The sequence below is a fragment of the Mustelus asterias genome, chromosome 30 (assembly GCF_964213995.1).
Source record: "Mustelus asterias chromosome 30, sMusAst1.hap1.1, whole genome shotgun sequence".
Taxonomy (NCBI): Eukaryota; Metazoa; Chordata; class Chondrichthyes; order Carcharhiniformes; family Triakidae; genus Mustelus; species Mustelus asterias.
In genome coordinates this window covers 10,037,696-10,058,380 of record NC_135830.1, presented here as the reverse complement: position 1 = coordinate 10,058,380, position 20,685 = coordinate 10,037,696, and the positions used below count along the sequence as shown (strand labels likewise).

General features: G+C 45.7%; 2 protein-coding genes across 2 annotated transcripts in view; one reads left to right on the top strand and one right to left on the bottom strand.

The window, feature by feature from the left end:
- LOC144480744 (uncharacterized) overlaps positions 1–20,685 on the top strand; it is a 154,018-nt gene that overhangs the window by 13,717 nt on the left and 119,616 nt on the right. The window lies entirely within an intron of this gene.
- LOC144481025 (uncharacterized) lies at positions 7,248–19,316 on the bottom strand. The gene is made up of 2 exons (XM_078200662.1): positions 19,203–19,316; positions 7,248–10,045 (listed from the first exon to the last, which is right to left on the bottom strand). The coding sequence occupies exon 2, from the start codon at positions 9,960–9,962 to the stop codon at positions 8,901–8,903; it is 1,062 nt and encodes a 353-aa protein (XP_078056788.1). The 5' UTR covers positions 9,963–10,045; positions 19,203–19,316; the 3' UTR covers positions 7,248–8,900.

Sequence of the window (20,685 nt, the reverse complement as noted above, 5' to 3'; positions counted from 1 at the left end):
AGGGACTGATGAAAAACAACATTGAATTGAAGGAAATTGTAGGACATGTAAACACTGAAACATCCTGAAACCAACAGAATATCCGAACACAGGAAGACCTGCTCTCAGAAACCACAGAATCACATGGGAACAACACAATGTGGTTTTCACAATCCCATTATAAACAATGTCAAATCTTATTTAAGAACACAATTAACATATAATAAGAAAATTAGCATAATTTTTATCAATTACAAAAAAAGAACAACCATGATATTGTATAAACCTGAACAGCCAAGTGTACTGTTCCAAATCAAACAACCCCACAAACAAATATCTGTTACTTAACGTTTGGGAAACAAGAATCTGGTCCTGAAACAGACAATATAAACCTTACTGGAACCACACACAGACACAGCAAGATCCCAATCTTTATCTGCATGATCAGCTCCAAACAGCAAGATCCCAACCTACACCCCGAATCCGAACCCTAACACTTCACTCGAACCAACACCTCACTCGAACCAACACCTCACTCGAACCAACACCTCACTCGAACCAACACCTCACTCGAACCAACACCTCACTCGAACCAACACCTCACCCTCCCTAATATCTCACCTTAACTAATACCTCACCCTAACCCTGGATGTGGTTCCAAACAGTACATTGGATTTATTATGAGTTAAAAAGGAAATTAATATTTTGACAAACTTCCCACGCCTTTGGAGAATGACAATTTCTCCATCATCCCTCTCCTGACCTTTCTGAGCCTCTGTGAAGTCTCGGTCATTTTAATCTGTTAACGGGTAAATGCCAGTTATTGTTGTCACTGCCTTACCTGGGAAAACTCAGGAATATTATATAAACACTCGGAAACTTCAAATCAAAGACATTTTCAGACTGGAAACTTCACTTTCAGTCAGGAACAGATTGCAGTTTTACACCAATCTCTGATTTCAGGGCTTGTTTTGTAAAAATCACCATCGAATAAAGTCTTTATAAAATGTCAAGAAATTTATTGACTATTAATAGAAACAGCTCACTCTCTTATGAAGAAAGCTTCCATAGCAGCTTGCTGGGTGACAAACACAGGACAGACTTGTTCTCTCTATCCAGGACATGTCTCTGTCATAAACCCTGACACAAGACATTTCTAAACCGGATAAGGTTGGATCTTATGACCTGGACTTTAACCAAATGTCTGAGTGAAGGTTAAACAGGCTCGAGAGGGAAAATCACTTTGGACAGGAAAGAGTTTTTCAAAGTGATCTGTGCTGGATTCAGACAGACACCAAACACTTTGACTGGATCCAGAGGAGTGAGATCCGAAGAGACCGTTACCTCCAGCTGCAGAGATCAGCTTCATCCGTCCGAGTGTCTGATCCGGGACCAGGAAACCATTCCGGGGAGACTGTCACCTCCAAACACAGAGCTCAGCATCCCGCTGATCCGGGATCAGTAAACTGTTCTCACTTGTTATGGCTCATTTGTCTTTTCTGCCTATTTAACTAATGTACCAGTTTTTAAAAAAATTGATTTATTACTGTCACATGTATTAGTAAACAGTGAAAAGTACTTTTTCTTGCGCTATACAGACAAAGCATGACGTTAATAGAGAAGGGAAAGAGAGGGTATCGAATGTAGTCTTACAGTCATAGCGAGGGTGCAGAGACTTAACATAAGTTAGGTCCATTCAAAAGTCTGACAGCAGCAGGGAAGAAGCTGCTCTTGAATCGGTTGGAAGGTGACCTCAGATTTTTGTATTTTTTCCCTGACTGAAGAAGGAGGAAAAGAGTATGTCTGGGGTGTGTGGGGTCCTTGATTGTGCTGGCTGCTTTGCCGAGGCAGAGGGAAGACAGAGTCGATGGATGGGAGGCTGGTTTGCGTGATGGACTGGGTTTCAGACACAACCCTTTGGAGTTTATTGCAGTCTTGGTCAGAGCAGGAGCCATATCAAGCTGTAATACATTCACAGAGGATGCTTTCTATGGTGCATCTGTAAACGTTGGTGAGAGTCGTAGCAGACATGCCGAATTTCCTTCGCTTCCTGAGAAAGTAGAGGCGTTGGTGGGTTTCTTAACTGTAGCGTCAGTTTGGAGGGACCAGGACAGGTTGTTGGTGATCTGGACACCTAAAAACTTGAAGCTTTCATAACTGTTGCTTCTGAACAAAATGTTTCCAAATCACCAATGACACCAACCCTCTTTTTGGGAAATCTCTGACTCCTGGACTAAAATCTTAGTTTCCAGCATTCATCGTCGTTCTTCCTGACTCTAAACCCAGTTGTAAAGGAGATTCTGTTCCATGTCTAGGAGCTCTGAACTGTGGAAGAGAGCGGTTGGAACACATTTCGTACACACCTTAGGATTAACCCATACATTTAGCCCTCAATATGATTCACAGCAGCAAAAGCAGCTGAATCCAACCCCTGCAGACACTCGTGAAGTTGTTGGTGTCTCAGCATTTGCTGTAAGTCAGTGGATCCAGTCCCGCACTCGGAACAGGTGAACAGTTTCTCCCCAGTATGAACTTGCTGGTGTATGATTACATCATTGCAGCTTTTAAAATTCTGCTCGTAATCAAAACATTTCGAATGTTTTATATCAGAGTGAATTTGCTGATGTTTCAGTAGGTTGTATGACTGAGTGAATCCCTTCCCACACACAGAGCAGGTGAATGGTCTCTTCCCAATGTGAACTCGCTGGTGCATCATGAGACCATTGCTGCTTTTAAAGCTCTGCTCACAGTCAAAACATTGAAAAGGTTTTATATCGGAATGAATTTGCTGGTGTTTCAGCAGGTGGTATGATTGAATGAAGTTCTTCCCACACACAGAGCAGGTGTACGGTCTCTCTCCAGTGTGAATTCGCTGGTGCACAGTGAGTTCAGATGATCGCCTGAAGCCAGTCCCACAGTGAGAGCATCTAAATGGTCTCTCATCAGTGTGAACACGTTGATGACATGTCACTTCACCAGAGGTTTTGAAGCACTTCCCGCAGTCTGGACATTTAAAGGGTCTCTTGTCAGTGTGAACTCGCTGGTGTTTCTGCAGGTTGGATGTAGCAGTGAATCCCTTCCCACACAAGGGGCAGGTGAACGGCTTCTCCTCACTGTGAATGTGTTGGTGCCTCAGCAGATACTTTTTGCTTTTAAATGTCTTCTCACAGTCAGAACATTTGAAAGGTGTCTGATCAGTGTGAACATACTGGTGTGTCAGCAGGCTGGATGACTGAGTGAATCCCTTCCCACAGGTGGAGCAGATGAACGGCCTCTCCCCAGTGTGAGCGCGTCGATGCATTTCCAGTTCAGAAGGGTAACTGTATCCTTTCCCACAATCCCCACATTTCCACAGTTTCTCCATGGTGCCGGTGTCCCTGCGTCTCTCCAGGTTGGATGATCAGTTGAAACCTTGTCCACACACACAACACGTGTATAGTTTCTCCCAGGTGCGAATGGTGTGATGTTCTTTCAGGCTGTGTAAAGCTCTTTCCACAGTCAGTTCACGGGAACACTCAGTTGGGTGTGTGTCTCAGTGCTTTTCCAGTCACACTAACGTTTGAAAACTTTTCCCACAGACAGAACAAACATTTCTCATCCACAGTGTAAGGTTGATGATATTCAGATCCTGATGAATCAAGTGATTCTGTTAAAACTTGATGTGATGTTTGGTCTGAGGTTTTTGTCTGCAAATTCTCCCTTCTAGCACCCTGCAAAAGAAATTCAGGAAAATGATATGGAGTATGGATAGAATCTCTGAACAGACAATTCTAGTTTCTCTGGAACATTTTTTCCTTTCTTGTTCCCCCAAATCAGTAAATTCCCGTCCCACACACTCTCCCTCCTCCCTGGGCTGAAATCCAAACCCATCTCACCATCTCTTTCCTCCACTCCCAGTTTTCTCCCCTCTTCTCTGTCTGGGTTCAGTTCTCCAGCTCCTGTCTGCAGACTGACAATAAAACCAATGGGTCTTATTGGGGATGTTGGGGCCTCCAGCGGGTGTTTGTGAATCCTCCCCGCCCACCTCCCAGGATTTCCTTCCTTCCCAGAGATCAGAGTCCTCATTGATTTGAGGCCAAAGTGTAACCTCTTATTTATTGTCCCCCTCCCCCATCCTCTGATGTGAACCATCCTCCAGTGGCTGAGCCAGGATGGGGCCGTTAACCTGGGCCTGTTCCCGGGAGGGAGGGAGAAGCCCCGCAGTTGCAAACCAGGGAGCTGACAATGATTCTGAAGGGTTTGCGGATCCACAAAGTGTTTCCAAATCCTCCCAGCCACCGCCTAACGCTGACTCCGCTTCTCCGGGACAAACAAGCGCCAAGGACAGCAATGACACTGCGCATGCTCCACATCACAATGTCCCGGGGACTGATTGACGGCAGCTCCGGCCCAATAGGAAGAGGGGGCGGGGCTGGAGGACCGATCGGAGCAGGATCGAGGGGTTGAATTGCATCTGAATAAAGCATTGCCCCCTACAAAGATGGCGGACCGGCATGCCATCTTTATTAGGGGCAACATGCAGCAGAAGGCATGCCGGTCCGCCATCTTTGTAGGGGGCAATGCTTTATTCAGATGCAATTCAACCCCTCGATCCTGCTGCACCATTCAATAAACTTGTTTCAGTCTCCGCTGCACTCTGAGGTAGCGAATTACAGAGACTCACGATTCTGAATGAAGTAATTCCTCCTTCTTTCTATTTAAATCTGCCACCCCTTAACCTATAACTATGGCCTCTCATTGTAAAATGTCTAACAAGGGGGAACATCCTCTCCACATCTAACCTGTCAATCCATTTTAACATCTTCAATAAGATCTCCTATCATTCTTCTAAACTCCCCTCAATCTACTTTACTGCAACTCCATAATCTCCACCCGCACATTGTAATTTGAATCCTGCATCCCTGGAACCATTCTGGTAAATCTCAAAGAACAAAGAAAATTACAGCATAGGAACAGGCCCTTCGGCCCTCCAAGCCTGCACCGACAATGCTGCCCAACTTAACTAAAACCCCCTACCCTTCCGGGGACCATATCCTTCCATTCCCATCCTATTCATGTATTTGTCAAGACGCCCCATAAAAGTCACTATCATATCTGCTTCCACTACCTCCCCAGGCAACGAGTTCCAGGCACCCACCGCCCTCTGTGTAAAAAATCTGCCTCATACATCTCCTTTAAACCTTGCCCCTCGCACCTTAAACCTGTGCCCCCTAGTAATTGACTCTTCCACCCTGGGAAAAAGCTTCTGACTATCCACTCTGTCCATGCCTCTCGTAATCTCCTCTGCAATCTCTCAAGGAGCCTCACATCTTCCATAATGTGCCGTGATCATTGGTTTGCACAGACCCAGATTGCAGAGAAACTACAGAAAGGGAGGGTTTTTGGTTTGTGTGGGAAAAAGCTTCAGAGGCAATTTGGCCGAATGGGCCTGTGGAAGGGAGCGAAGCAGCAGAAGCATCTGATCAGATTGTCTCAATCTTAGTGACAAAGAAACTCCACGAGCTTCTCAGACTTGTTGGAGGTGAGGACGGAGAGGATAGGGGAAAGGGAGAGCTTTTCAATAAGGAACTGACTGACGTGTAAATCCTTCCCTTTCAATCCCTGACTGGTGTCGGAGATAATAAAAATGCTCAGCACACTTGTGTGTTTAACACAAACCTTATTTATTTGACTTATATCCAGAATATCAATCACTATAACTGGGCTGGAGTTTATTCACCTGCTCTGTAGGAATTCTGTGCACATCACAGAAACAGACCCCAAAGCATATGTTTCTGTCCTGGATGTGATTTACAAATCACTGTGTTTCTTCCGAGTTCAGGGGAAAAAACATAATTAAACTAAATCAAATAAATTGAGGAAATAGATGTTCAGAGGGAGGATGTCCTGGCAGTTTTGAATAAACAAGGTCGATAAGTCCCCTGGGCCTGATGAAATATATCCTAGGATTCTTTGGGAGGCAAGGGATGAGATTGCAGAGCCTTTGGCTTTGATCTTTGGGTCCTCGCTATCCACGGGGATAGTACCAGAGGACTGGAGAATGGCGAATGTTGTTCCTCTGTTTAAGAAAGGGAATAGAAATGACCCTGGTAATTATAGACCGGTTAGTCTTACTTCGGTGGTTGGTAAATTGATGGAAAAGGTCCTTAGGGATGGGATTTACGACCATTTAGAAAGATGCGGATTAATCCAGGATAGTCAGCATGGATTCGTGAAGGGCAAGTCGTGCCTCACAAATTTGATTGAATTTTTTGAGGAGTTAACTAAGTGTGTTGATGAAGGTAGGGCAGTTGATGTCATATACATGGATTTTAGTAAGGCGTTTGATAAGGTTCCCCATGGTCGGCTTATGATGAAAGTGAGGAGGTGTGGGATAGAGGGAAAGTTGGCCGATTGAATAGGTAACTGGCTGTCTGATCGAAGACAGAGGGTGGTGTTGGATGGAAAATTTTCGGATTGGAGGCAGGTTGCTAGCGGAGTGCCACAAGGATCAGTGCTTGGTCCTCTGCTCTTTGTGATTTTTATTAATGACTTAGAGGAGGGGGCTGAAGGGTGGATCAGTAAATTTGCTGATGACACCAAGATTGGTGGAGTAGTGGATGAGGTGGAGGGCTGTTGTCGGCTGCAAAGAGACATAGATAGGATGCAAAGCTGGGCTGAAAAATGGCAAATGTGATAAATGTGAGGTGAGTCATTTTGGTAGGACTAATTTAAATGTGGATTACAGGGTCAAAGGTAGGGTTCAGAAGACTGTGGAGGAACAGAGAGATCTTGGGGTCCATATCCACAGATCTCTAAAGGTTGCCACTCAAGTGGATAGAGCTGTGAAGAAGGCCTATAGTGTGTTAGCTTTTATTAACAGGGGGTTGGAGTTTAAGAGCCGTGGGGTTATGCTGCAACTGTACAGGACCTTGGTGAGACCACATTTGGAATATTGTGTGCAGTTCTGGTCACCTCACTATAAGAAGGATGTGGAAGCGCTGGAAGGAGTGCAAAGGAGATTTACCAGGATGCTGCCTGATTTGGAGGGTAGGTCTTATGAGGAATGGTTGAGGGAGCTAGGGCTGTTCTCTCTGCAGTGGAGGAGGCTGAGGGGAGACTTAATAGAGGTTTATAAAATGATGAAGGGGATAGATAGAGTGAACGTTCAAAGACTATTTCCTCGGGTGGATGGAGCTATTACAAGGGGGCATAACTATAGGGTTCGTGGTGGGAGATATAGGAAGGATATCAGAGGTAGGTTCTTTATGCAGAGAGTGGTTGGGGTGTGGAATGGACTGCCTGCAGTGATAGTGGAGTCAGACACTTTAGGAACATTTAAGCGGTTATTGGATAGGCACATGGAGCACACCAGGATGATAGGGAGTGGGATAGCTTGATCTTGGTTTCAGATAAAGCTCGGCACAACATTGTGGGCCGAAGGGCCTGTGCTGTGCTGTACTGTTCTATGTTCTATGAAAAAATGAAGGGAGCAGCCCCTGAAAGGGATACCGCCTTAAACAAAAAGCAAATCACGAATGAAACTTAAAACATCACAAAGAATGTAGAGTGGCAGATAGTATTGAGGAAGCAGGGGGGCTGCAGAAGGACTTGGACAGGTTAGGAGAGTGGACAAAGAAGTGGCAGATGGAATACAATGTGGGAAAGTGTGAGTTTATGCACTTTGGAAGGAGGAATGGAGGCATCGACTAATTTCTAAATGGGGAAATGCTGAGGAAATCAGAAGCACAAATGGACTTGGGAGTCCTTGTTCAGGATTCTCTTAAAGTTAACGTGCAGGTTCAGTCGGCAGTTGGGAAGGCAAATGCAATGTTAGTATTCATGTCGAGAGGGCAAGAATACAAGAGTAGGAATGTACTTCTGAGGCTGTATAAGGCTCTGGCAGACCCCATTTGGAGTATTGTGAGCAGTTTTGGGCCCCATATCTAAGGAACGATGTGCTGGCCTTGGAAAGGGTCCAGAGGAGGTTCACAAGAATGATCCCTGGAATGAAGAGCTTGTCATATGAGGAACGTTTGAGGACTCTGGGTCTGTACTCGTTGGAGTTTAGAAGGATGAGGGGGGATCTTATTGAAACTTACAGGATACTGCGAGGCCTGGATTGAGTGGACGTGGAGAGGATGTTTCCACTAGCAGGAAAAACTAGAACCAGAGGGCACAACCTCAGACTAAAGGGACGATACTTTAAAATAGAGATGAGGAGGAATTTCTTCAGCCAGAGAGTGGGGAATGTGTGGAACTCTTTGCCGCAGAAGGCTGTGGAGGCCAGGTCACTGAGTGTCTTTAAGACAGAGATAGATAGATTGTTGATTGATAAGGGGATCAGTGGTTATGGGAAAAAGGCAGGAGAATGGGGATGAGAAAAATATCGGCCATGATTGAATGGCAGAGCAGACTTGATGGGCCGAGTGGCCTTCTGCTCTTATGTCTTATGGTCTAAATAAAATGTGATTAAAAGGCACCCCAGGCCCCACGGCACTCAATGAGTACGGAAAGCCTCGACAGTGCCAGTAGGCACCACATGCTCCCTCTCTCAGGATACTAGGCTGTGAATGTAGAGGTGGTAGAGGGGTGGACAGTCGAGTTGGACAACTCCTGCTGTCACCTCACTGCTTGACCCTGTTGATGGCACATTTGGCCAGGCCCAAAGCAGGCCGAGCAATCCATTTCAGGGCAATTAGGGATGGCTCACAGCTGACAAATTACTAAAAAAGTTTAAAAGGTCTTCCTTCTTTCTCTCCCCTCTCTGCACAGGATGTCGCTATGTTTACTCATGAACTTGCAGGTACCTGCAATTAACAAATCCTTTCACACATTGTGCAGGTTAATGCCTTCTTCCCAGTGCGAAATCCCTGTTGTACAGCGAGTTCAGATGATTCCCTGAACTTGTTCCAGAATGAGAGCACCTGAACAGTACCTGGTCAGCATGTATCTGTTGATGGAACACAGGTTCTTTCCTCAGGGTGAACAGACTGTTGGAATGAACAAGTGACTCCATTCCCCCACACAGGGCAGGCGAACAGCTTCACCCTAGTGTGAACTTGCTGGTGTCTCAACATGCTGAATGACTGGGTGAATCCCTTCCCACACACTGAGCAGATGAATGGTCTCTCCCCAGTGTGAACTCTCTGGTGTTTCAGCAAGCTGAAAGACTGGGTGAATCCCTTCCCACACACTGAGCAGATGAATGGTCTCTCCTCATGGTGAACTCGCTGGTGTATCAGCAAGCTGGATGACTTAACGAATCCTTGCCCACACTCCATGCAGATGAACGGTCTCTCCCCAGTGTGAATTCGCTGGTGTTCAGTGAGGTCAGATGATCGCTTGAACCCAGACCCACAGTGAGAGCATCCGAATGGTCTCTCGTCAGTGTGAACTCGCTGGTGTCTCACTAATCTGGATGACTTAGCGAATCCTTTCCCACACTCCATGCAGACGAACGGCCTCTCCCCAGTGTGAACTCGCTGGTGTTCAGTGAGGTCAGATGATCGCTTGAACCAAGTCTCACAGTGAGAGCACCTGAACGGTCTCTCGTCAGTGTGAACAACTTGATGGCGCATCAATTCCCCAGAACTTTTATAGCACTTCCCACAGTGTGGGCACTGAAATTGTCTCTCCTCAGTGTGAACTCGTTGATGGTCCATGAGGTGATCTGACCGAGTGAATCTCTTCCCACAGATGGAGCAGGTGAATGGCCTCTCCCCAGTGTGAACACCCTGGTGTCTCAGCAGGTGGGATGATTGAGTAAATCCCTTCCCACACTCAGAGCAGTTAAACAGCCTGTCTCCAGTGTGAATGTGCTGCTGAGTTTCCAGCTTTACAGAATAATTGAGTCCCTTCTCACAGTGCTCACAGTTCCAGGGTTTCTCCATGCTGCTCGTGTCCTTGTGTCTCTCCAGGTTGGAGGTAAAGTTGAAAGCTTGTCCACACCCAGAGCATATGTACAGTTCCTCTCCGCTGTGAACGGTGCTTTTTTCTTCCATGGTCACAATGTGATGATGATATTCAGATAGCGATAAATTGGGTGACTCTGCTAGACCCTGATGTGATGTTTGGTTTCAGTTTCCTGAAATTGAAAAAAGGCAGTGAGAGAGAACCCACAAAAATGCAAAGGCAGGTTGTGATATTGAACTGAATAAATCTGGGAATTTGTGGGGCCAGCACGAGGAAAAAGTGACTGGTTGAGAGAAAGAGAGAGAGTTAGTGCAGTGAAGGACCAAACTCTATAAGCAACTTCAGATCACCTGCCCGAATATCTCCTTACGTGGCTCAGTATGAAGTGTTGGTTTGAAATGTTAAAAGTGCAATATAAATAAATCTTGTTATTGATTTGGAAATATGTCGCCATTCCTTCATCATCACTGTCTGAAAATGCTGTAACCCTCCCCCTCACCAAGCAGCGGTTCAAGATGATCAAACACCACCTTCTCCAAAGATAACTGGGGATGGGGAATATTTGCTGCTGGTCTAGTTAATGACACCCAAATCACAAAAGTAAATTTTAAAATATGTAAAATCAATTAAAAGCATTTATAGAAATGCTAGTTCCTGAAAGAGTGCTCTTTTCCTGATCTTATTGAATGGCGGAGCAGGCTCGAGGGGCCAGATGGCGTACTCCTGCTCCTAGTTCTTATGTTCCTGTGTATGGACAGTGTCCGGTTAGCAACCCGATCTCCCCTCGGATTTACCTCCCCTGACAATTTCACACTGGAAATTGCTGTTATCTACTGGATACCAAAATCCTCGGGGTTAAACCCAGCAGCTTCTCCTCCATCCAAATGACACCAAGATTGGTGGCATAGTTGACAGTGAAGAAGGTCACCGAGGATTGTAGCAGGATCTTGATCAATTGAACCAGTGGGCTGATGAATGGCAGATGAAATTTAATTTAGATTAATGCGAGGTGATGCATTTTGGTAAATCGAACCAGGGCAGGACTTACTCAGTAAACAGTAGGGTGTTGGGGAAAGTTATAGAACAAAGAGATTGGGGGGTACATGTTCATAGCTCCTTGAAAGTGGAGTCACAGGTGGACAGAGTGGTGAAGAAGGCATTCAACATGCTTGATTTCATTGGTGAGAACATTGAATACAGGAGTTGGGACGTCTTGTTGAAGTTGTACGAGACATTGGTAAGGCCACACTTGGAATACTGTGTACAAATCTGGTCACCCTATTATAGAAAGGATATTATTAAACTAGAAAGAATGCAGAAAAGATTTACTCGGATGCGACCAGGACTTGATGCTTTGTGTTTTAAGGAGAGGCTGGATAGACTGGAACTTTTTCCCCAGAGCGTAGGAGGCTGAGGAGTGATCTTAGAGAGGTCTACAAAATAATGAGGGGCATAGATCAGCTAGATACTCAATATCTTTTCCCAAAGGTAGGGGAGTCTAAAACTAGAGGGCGCAGGTTTAAGGTGAGAGTGGAGAGATACAAAAGTGTCCAGAGGGCCATTGTATTCACACAGCGGGTGGTGAGTGTCTGGAACAAGCTGCCAGAGGTAGTAGTAGAGTTGGGTACAATTTTATCTTTTAAAAAGCATTTAGACAACTACATGGGTCAGATGGATGCAGAGGGATATGGGCCAAACGCAGGCAATTGAGACTAGCCCAGTGGTAAAAAAAAGTGTGAATGGACAAGTTGGGCTGAAAGGCCTGTTTCCAGGCTGTAAACCTCAATGACTTTTATCTCCTCCCCACTCCAGCTCAAAACGAAGCAAAAAAAAAAAAGGGAATTAGTCAAGCCACTGAAGGGAAAAGAAATGCTGGAATGTGATGTAAGGGCAGGGGAGTGGGACAAACTGATTTGTTCTTGCAGAATACCAGCATGGGCATGATGGGCTCAATGGCCTCCTTCTGTAGTGTAATCATTCCATGGCTGCATGAAAAATTACCTGCACAGGAGGCCAGGAACCAAACTCTGCAACTAACACCCACCCCGACACAAATCAGCTCAAAATTAGTTCATAAAAGCAAAATACTGCAGATGCTGGAAATCGGAAATGAAAACAGAAAATCCTGGGAAACACAGAGCAGGTGTGGTGGCGTCTGCAGAGAGAGAAACAGAGTTAACATTTCACATCTGTGTGACTCTTTCGAGCTAAAGAGAGGGAGAAATGTGATGGATTGTATAAAATAGAGGTGAAGCAGAGTAGAAGGTCAGTGATAGATGGGAGCTAGGAGAGATTGTAACAAGGATGTGTGCGGCACAAGGCAGAGGAAGCATTCAGGGCAGTGTGAGGGACTATGGAAGGTGCTAATAGTGTCATAAAGATAAAATAGCAGAATGTTAACAGGAGAAAAAAGGTCAGTACTCAGTGAACCAGAGGGCCTGATGGCATCTATCCTCGACTGCTCAGGGAGACGAGAGATGAAATTGCTGGGCCTCTGACGGAAATCTTTGTCGCTTCTTTGGACACGGGTGAGGTCCCTGAGGATTGGAGGATAGCGAATGTGGTCCCGTTGTTTAAGAAGGGCAGCAGGGATAACCCAGGAAATTATAGGCCGGTGAGCTTGACGTCCGTGGGAGGGAAGTTGTTGGAGAGGATTCTTAGAGACAGGATGTATGTGCATTTAGAACGGAACAATCTCATTAGTGACAGACAGCATGGTTTTGTAAGAGGGAGGTCGTGCCTTACAAATTTGGTGGAGTTTTTTGAGGAAGTGACAAAAACCGTTGATGAAGGAAGGGCCGTGGATGTCGTCTATATGGATTTCAGTAAGGCTTTTGACAAAGTCCCACATGGCAGGTTGGTTAAGAAGGTTAAGGCTCATGGGATACAAGGAGAAGTGGCTAGATGGGTGGAGAACTGGCTTGGCCATAGGAGACAGAGGGTAGTGGTCGAAGGGTCTTTTTCCGGCTGGAGGTCTGTGACCAGTGGTGTTCCACAGGGCTCTGTACTGGGACCTCTGCTATTTGTGATATATATAAATGATTTGGAAGAAGGTGTAACTCGTGTAATCAGCAAGTTTGCGGATGACACGAAGATGGCTGGACTTGCGGATAGCGAAGAGCATTGTTGGGCAATACAGCAGGATATAGATAGGCTGGAAAGTTGGGCGGAGAGGTGGCAGATGGAGTTTAATCCGGATAAATGTGAAGTGATGCATTTTGGAAGAAATAATGTAGGGAGGAGTTATACAATAAATGGCAGAGTCATCAGGAGTATAGAAACACAGAGGGACCTAGGTGTGCAAGTCCACAAATCCTTGAAGGTGGCAACACAGGTGGAGAAGGTGGTGAAGAAGGCATATGGTATGCTTGCCTTTATAGGACGGGGTATAGAGTATAAAAGCTGGAGTCTGATGATGCAGCTGTATAGAACGCTGGTTAGGCCACATTTGGAGTACTGCGTCCAGTTCTGGTCGCCGCACTACCAGAAGGACGTGGAGGCGTTCGAGAGAGTGCAGAGAAGGTTACCAGGATGTTGCCTGGTATGGAGGGTCTTAGCTATGAGGAGAGATTGGGTAAACTGGGGTTGTTCTCCCTGGAAAGACGGAGAATGAGGGGAGATCTAATAGAGGTGTACAAGATTATGAAGGGGATAGATAGGGTGAACAATGGGAAGCTTTTTCCCAGGTCGGAGGTGACGATCACGAGGGGTCACGGGCTCAAGGTGAGAGGGGCGAAGTATAACTCAGATATCAGAGGGATGTTTTTTACACAGAGGGTGGTGGGGGCCTGGAATGCGCTGCCAAGTAGGGTGGTGGAGGCAGGCACGCTGACATCGTTTAAGACTTACCTGGATAGTCACATGAGCAGCCTGGGAATGGAGGGATACAAACGATTGGTCTAGTTGGACCAAGGAGCGGCACAGGCTTGGAGGGCCGAAGGGCCTGTTTCCTGTGCTGTACTGTTCTTTGTTCTTTGAAAGCAAAACTTAAGAACAAATGACAAATGGCCCAGTGGTGTAGGTGGGGAGGGGGTTGTATTGGGCCAATTTTTCCTTGGATAAAATAAAACAGATCAAAACGGAGGAGGAAGGTCACAGTCTAAGGTTGTGAACTCAGCATTAAGTCCTGAAGGCTGTAAAGTGTCTAATTGAAAGATGAGATGCTGCTCCTCCAGTTTGTGTTGGGGTTCACTGGAGCATTGCAGCACCAAGGACAGACATGTGAGCATGAGAGCAAGATGCTGAGTGGAAATGTCCAATGACAGGAAGGTTGAGGTCATGTTAGCAGCTGAGTGAAGGTGTTCCACAAAGCGGTCACCTGGTCTGTGTTTAGTTTCCCCAGGGGCGGCACGGTGGCACAGTGGTTAGCACTGCTGCCTCACAATGCCAGGGACCCGGGTTCAATTACGGCCTTGGGTCACTGTCTGTGTGGAGTTTGCACATTCTCCCCGTGTCTGCGTGGGTTTCCTCCGGGTGCCCTGGTTTCCACCCACAGTCCAAAGATGTGCGGGTTAGGTTGATTGGCCATGCTAAATTGACTCTAGTATCAGGGGGATTAGCAGAGTAAATATGTGGGGTTACAGGAATAGGGCCTGGGTGGGATTGTGGTCGGCGCAGCTCGATGGGCCAATGGCCTCTTTCTGCACTGTAGGATTCTATGATAATTCTATGAGTTTAGGAGGCTGTATTCGGAGCAACAAATACAGCAAATCAAATTGAAGGAGGTGCCAGTGAAATGTTGCTTCACCTGAAGGGAGTGTTTGGTGCAATGAGGAGAAAGGGGAGTAATGGGGTCGGTGTTAAACTGTCTGAGATTACAAAGGAAGGTGCCATGGGAAAGGGATGAGGAATTGGGGATAATTCAGGAGTGGAGCAGGATGTCACGGATTTTAAACATCAACTCTCTCTCTTCAGAGATGCTGCCACACCTTGGGTTTTTCCAGCCTTTTCTGCTTTTAGTCTTCATTGGTTCATTTCTGTTTTGAGATTTGGATGTGAAAAACACTTGCAATAAAAGAAAATATTGTGGTCGCTGGAAATGAGCAATAAAAAGAACAAATGCAGGAAATACTCAGCAGTATCTGCAGAAAGCGAAACAAGATTAATGGTTCAGGTTGGGCAGAATGAATTACAGGGAATAAAAATGCATCTGATTTTGTTGGTCAATTTAAGCTCAGAAGTGGAAGGGAAATGATCTCCAGTGGAAGAGAAACAATTCCTCAACAGGAGGGGGAGTTGCACTTTTGATTAGGGAAAACATCACGGCTGTACTGAGAGGGGATATATCCGAAGGTTCAGCCACTGAGTCTATATGGGTAGAATTGAGAAACAAGAAGGGGGAAATCACTTTGATAGGGTTGTACTATAGGCCCCCAAACAGTCAGCGGGAAATTGAGGAGCAAATATGTAAGGAGATTACAGATAGCTCCAAGAACAATAGGGCGATAATAGTAGGGGATTTTAACTTTCCCAACATTGACTGGGACAGCCATTGTATTAGAGGGTTGGATGGAGAGAAATTTGTTGAGTGTATTCAGGAGGAATTTCTCATTCAGTATGTGGATGGCCTGACTAGAGAGGGAGCAAAACCTGACCTCCTCTTGGGAAATAAGGAAGGGCAGGTGACAGAAGTATTAGTGAGGGATCACTTTGGGACCAGTGACCATAATTCCATTAGTTTTAAGATAGCTATGGAGAATGATAGGTCTGGCCCAAAAGTTAAAATTCTAAATTGGGGCAATGCCAATTTTGATGGTATTAGGCAGGAACTTTCAAAAGTTAATTGGGGGAGTCTGTGGGAACGCAAAGTGATGTCTGGTAATTGGGAGGCTTTTAAAAGTGTGTTGACCATGGTTCAGGGTAAGTACATTCCTCCGAGAGTGAAGGGCAAGGTTAGTAGAAGTAGGGAATCCTGGATGACTCGGGATATTGAGGCCCTGGTCAAGAAGAAGAAGGCGGCACATGACATGCATAGGCAGCTGGGATCAAGTGAATCCGTTGAAGGGTATTGGGGGTGAAGGAGTAAAGTTAAGAGAGAAATCAGGAGGGCAAAAAAGGGACACGAGATTGTTGAGGCAGATAAGGCAAAGGAAAATTCAAAGAGCTTCTACAAATAAATAAAGGCCAAAAGAATAACTAGGGAGAGAGTAGGGCCTCTTAAGGATCAACAAGATCATCTATGTGCGGGTCCAAAAGAGATGGGTGAGATCCTAAATGAATATTTCTCCTCAGTATTTATTGTTGAGAGAAGCATGGATGTTCAGGAATTGGGGAAATAAATAGTGATATTTTGAGGAGTGTACATATTACAGAGAAGGAGGTGCTGGAAGTCTTAAAGCACATCAAGGTAGATAAATCCCCGGGACCCGATGAAGTGTATCCCAGGACATTGCGTGAGGCTAGGGAGGAAATTGCGGGTCCCCTAGCAGAGATATTTGAATCATCAATAGTCACAGGTGAGGTACCTGAAGATTAGAGGGTGACAAATGTTGTGCCTTTGTGTAAAATGGGCTGCAGGGAAAAGCCTGGAAACTACAGGCCGGTGAGCCTCACATCTGTGGTAGGTAAATTGTTGGAAGGTATTTTGCGAGACAGGATCGACAGGCATTTAGAGATGCAAGGACTGATTAGGGACAGTCAGCATGGCTTTGTGAGTGGAAAATCATGTCTCACAAATTTGACTGAGTTGTTTGGAGGGGTTTATGTTGTCTACATGGACTTTGGCAAGGCCTTTGACAAGGTACCGCATGGTAGGTTGTTGCATAAGGTTACGTCTCACGGGATCCAGGTTGAGGTAGCTAATTGGATACAAAATTGGCTTGATGACAGAAGACAGAGGTGGTTGTAGAGGGTTGTTTTTCAAACTGGAGACCTGTAACCAGCGGTGTGCCTCAGGGATCAGTGCTGGGTCCACTGTTATTTGTCATTTATATTAATGATTTGGATGAGAATATAGGAAGCATGGTTAGTAAGTTTGCAGATGATACCAAGATTGGTGGCATCGTGGACAGTGAAGGTTATCTCGGATTGCAACGGGATCTTGATCGATTGGGCCAGTGGGCTGACGAATGGTAGATGGAGTTTAATTTAGATAAATGCAAAGCGATGCATTTTGATAGGTTGAACCAGGCAGGACTTACCCAGGTAGGGTGTTGGGGAGAGTGACAGAGCAAAGAGATCTCGGGGTGCAGGTTCATAGCTCCTTGAAAGTGGAGTCACAGGTGGACAGAGGGGTGAAGAAGGCATTCAGCATGCTTGGTTTCATTGAATATAGGAGTCTTGTTGAAGTTGTACAAGACATTGGTAAGGCCACACTTGGAATACTGTGTACAGTTCTGGTCACCCTGTTATAGAAAGGATATTATTAAACTAGAAAGAGTACAGAAAATATTTACTCGGATGCTACCAGGACTTGATAGTTTGAGTTATAAGGAGAGGCTGGATAGTCTGGGACTTTTTTCTCTGGAGCGTAGAAGGCTGAGGGGTGATCTTATAGACATCTATAAAATAGAGGGGCATAAATCAGCTAGATAGTCTATATCTTTTCCCAAAGGTAGGGGAGTCTAAAACGAGAGGGCATAGGTTTAAGGTGAGAGGGGAGAGATACAAAAGGGTCCAGAGGGGCAATATTTTCACACACAGAGGGTGGTGAGTGTCTGGAACAAGCTGCCAGAGGGGCAGGTACAATTTTGTCTTTTGAAAAGCGTTTAGACAGTTACATGGGTAAGATAGGTAGAGAGGGATATGGGCCAAACGCGGGTGATTGGAACTAGCTTAGGGGTTTAAAAAAAAGGGTGGCATGTTGGGCCGAAGGGCCTGTTTCCATGCTGTAAACCTCTATGACACTATAACATTTTAAGACTTAGCTGGTAAATCAGCAGTGAATAGAGTTGTGAAGCGGTAGAAACAAGACATAACTTGTGGAAATAACAGTTAAAATACACCCAATAATTTGAGGCAGAGGGAATTAGACAATGGCAGGGAACTGATCAGGTAGGGTAGAGGTGAAACAGCGAAATGGATAGCTGGTTAAAAGTTCATTCATGGATGTACAAGGCATGGTTAGTAAATTTGCAGACGATACTAAATTAGGAGGTATAGCGAAAAAAGTTATCAAAAATTACAGGGGGATCTTGATCAGTTCAGGAAGTGGGCCAAGAATTGGCAGATGGATTTCAGTACAGCCAAGTGTGAGTGTTGCATTTTGGAAAGTCAAACCAGGGTCGGACTTATACAGTGAATGGTAAGGCCCTGGGGAGTGTTGAGGAACAGAGGGACCCAGGAGTACAAGTACATTGTTCGTTGAAAGTGGCATCACAAGTAGACAGAGTGGTGAAGAAGGCATTTAGCACACTGGCCTTCATCAGTCAGGGCACTGAGTATAGGAGTTGGGACATTATGTTATAGTTGTATGAGTCATTGGTGAGGCTGCACTTGGAGTATTGTGGACAGTTTTTGTAACACTTTTATAGGAAAGACATTGATAAACTGGAAAGAGTGCAAAGAAGATTTATGAGGATCTTGCCAGGACGAATGGGCCTGAGTGATCGCGAGAGGTTGGACAGGCGAGGGCTTTATTCCTTCGAATGTAGGAGAATGTGGGGTGACCATATTGAGGTGTATTAAATCATGGGGGGGCGTAGATAGGATGAACCCACATTGTCTTTTTGCCAGGGTAGGGGAATTGAAAACTAGAGAGCATAGGTTTAAGGTGAGAGGGGAAAGATTAAAAGGGACCTGAGGGGCAACTTCTTCACGCAGAGGATGGTGTGTGTATGGAATGAGCTGCCAGAGAAAGTCGTTGAGGGAGGTTTAATAGCAACATTTAAAAAGCATTTGGAGAAGTACATGGATTGGAAAGGATCAGAGGGAAATGGGCCAAACGCGGGCAATTGGGACGAGCTGGGAGGGCAGCATGGTTGGCATGGATCAGTTGGGCCCAAGGGCCTGTTTCCGTGCTGTATTGCTCTATGACTCTATGTGCTGGCTGCGTCACCATCTATTGCCCATAACTCATTGCCCTTGAACGGAGTGGTTTGCATTGCTGGGGGATGTGGTAATTTCCTTCTTTAAAGGACATTATTAAATCAGATGGATTTTTACGACAATTGTCATCAATGGACTTCTAATTCTAGATTTTTACTGAATACAAATTGCAACATCTGCCGTTGTGGGATTCGAACCCAGGGTCCACAGTGCATTGCCCTGGATGACCAATCCAATAACACTATCACTGCGCCATTGTCTCCCCATCCATGGTAAAGGAGTCTGCCAGAGATCCATGGAATCAGAGCATGCTCTAAATTTAATTAATACCCAGTTACACTCACCCCAAAATAATTTCACTGTTTTCACATTTTAATTCTCCTGCTGGAGTCTGCAGCTGCAAAGATCTCAGAGAATTGGTGTCCGGGGAAAAATGTTGAAATCTTCAAATCTTTTTCCTTTAAATGACAGAAGTTATAGATGTAATTCAAGGTTAGAAATTCAGGACAGACAAACATTTCTTTTGGTCTGAGTTTCTTGTGTGTAAATCCTCCCCTTCTAACCTCCTGTAAAAGGAGTTTCCAAAATCCATCAGCATCTGTCCAGGGCAGAAATTCAAAACATTCTTTCCTCCTTTAACCTGGCACAGAATTACTTTAGCTGGGACAAAATTGCAGTGGGAACAGTTCAGAGAAGATCCAGTTGGTTGATTCCTGAAATGAGGAGTTTTATCTTTCAGGTTGAGCAGCTTGGGCCTGTACTCACTGGTATTTAGAAGACTGAGAAGTAATCCTATTGAAATAGCTGGGAATTTAAGGGCGGCACGGTGGTTAGCACTGCTGCATCACAGCTTCAGGGTCCCAGGTTCAATTCCAGCCTGTGTAGAGTTTGCACATTTACTCTCCATGTCTGTGTGGGTTTCGTCCAGGTGCTCTGGTTTCCTCCCACAGTCCAAAGATGTGCGGGTTAGGTGGATTGCCTTTGCTAAATTGACCCTCGTGTCAAATGCATGGGGATGTGAGATGTGGCCTGGGTGGGATTGTGGTCGGTACAGACTCGATGGGCCAAATGGCCTCCTTCTGCACTGTAGGGATTCTATGATTCATATGATATAAGGTGCTTGACAAGGGAGATGCTGAGAGGATGTTTCCTCTGGTGTGGGAATCAAGTAAAAATAAAGGATCTCAAATTTAAGATGAAGAGAGATCTTTTCTCTCAGCGGGTTGTTGATCTTTGGAACTCTGTCTTCACCAGTGAGGATTGGAGGCAGGTCATTGAATATATTCAAAGCTGAGGTTTTGATCCACAAGAAAGTCAAGGGTATGGACGGGGTGGGGGAGCAAAGTAGACATGATCTTATTGAATGATGCAGCAGGCTCGATGGGCCGAATGACGGGCTCCTGTTCCGAATTCTTATTCCGATGTACTTGGATAGCTGCGCATGCGCCCTGCTACCTATTGTCCCTCTGAAGACAGAGGTTCTGAACCAGCCCCTGAAACCACGCCCATTGTGACCCGCCAGACAGCAGCGCATGCGCTCTCCTTCCCCGCTGAAACAAGATGGCGGCCGATAACCGGGGCCCGTTACTGGGATAAAAGCCTGGGAGCTGTAAACCCGGGACCTGCAGGGTCTTATTCGGGACTTGCGACCTACAGCGGATGTTTGTGAAGCCATAGCTCCCTCCCCATCCCGACTCCCGGCTCCATTTCTCCCGCAGTCCCACCGACTCACCCGTTGAAAAAAGCGGCTGCCGCATTCACAGGGCTCCGAGCAAAGTGACACTGCGCACGCTCCAGATATAGCATTGCGCCTGCGCAATAGGCTAC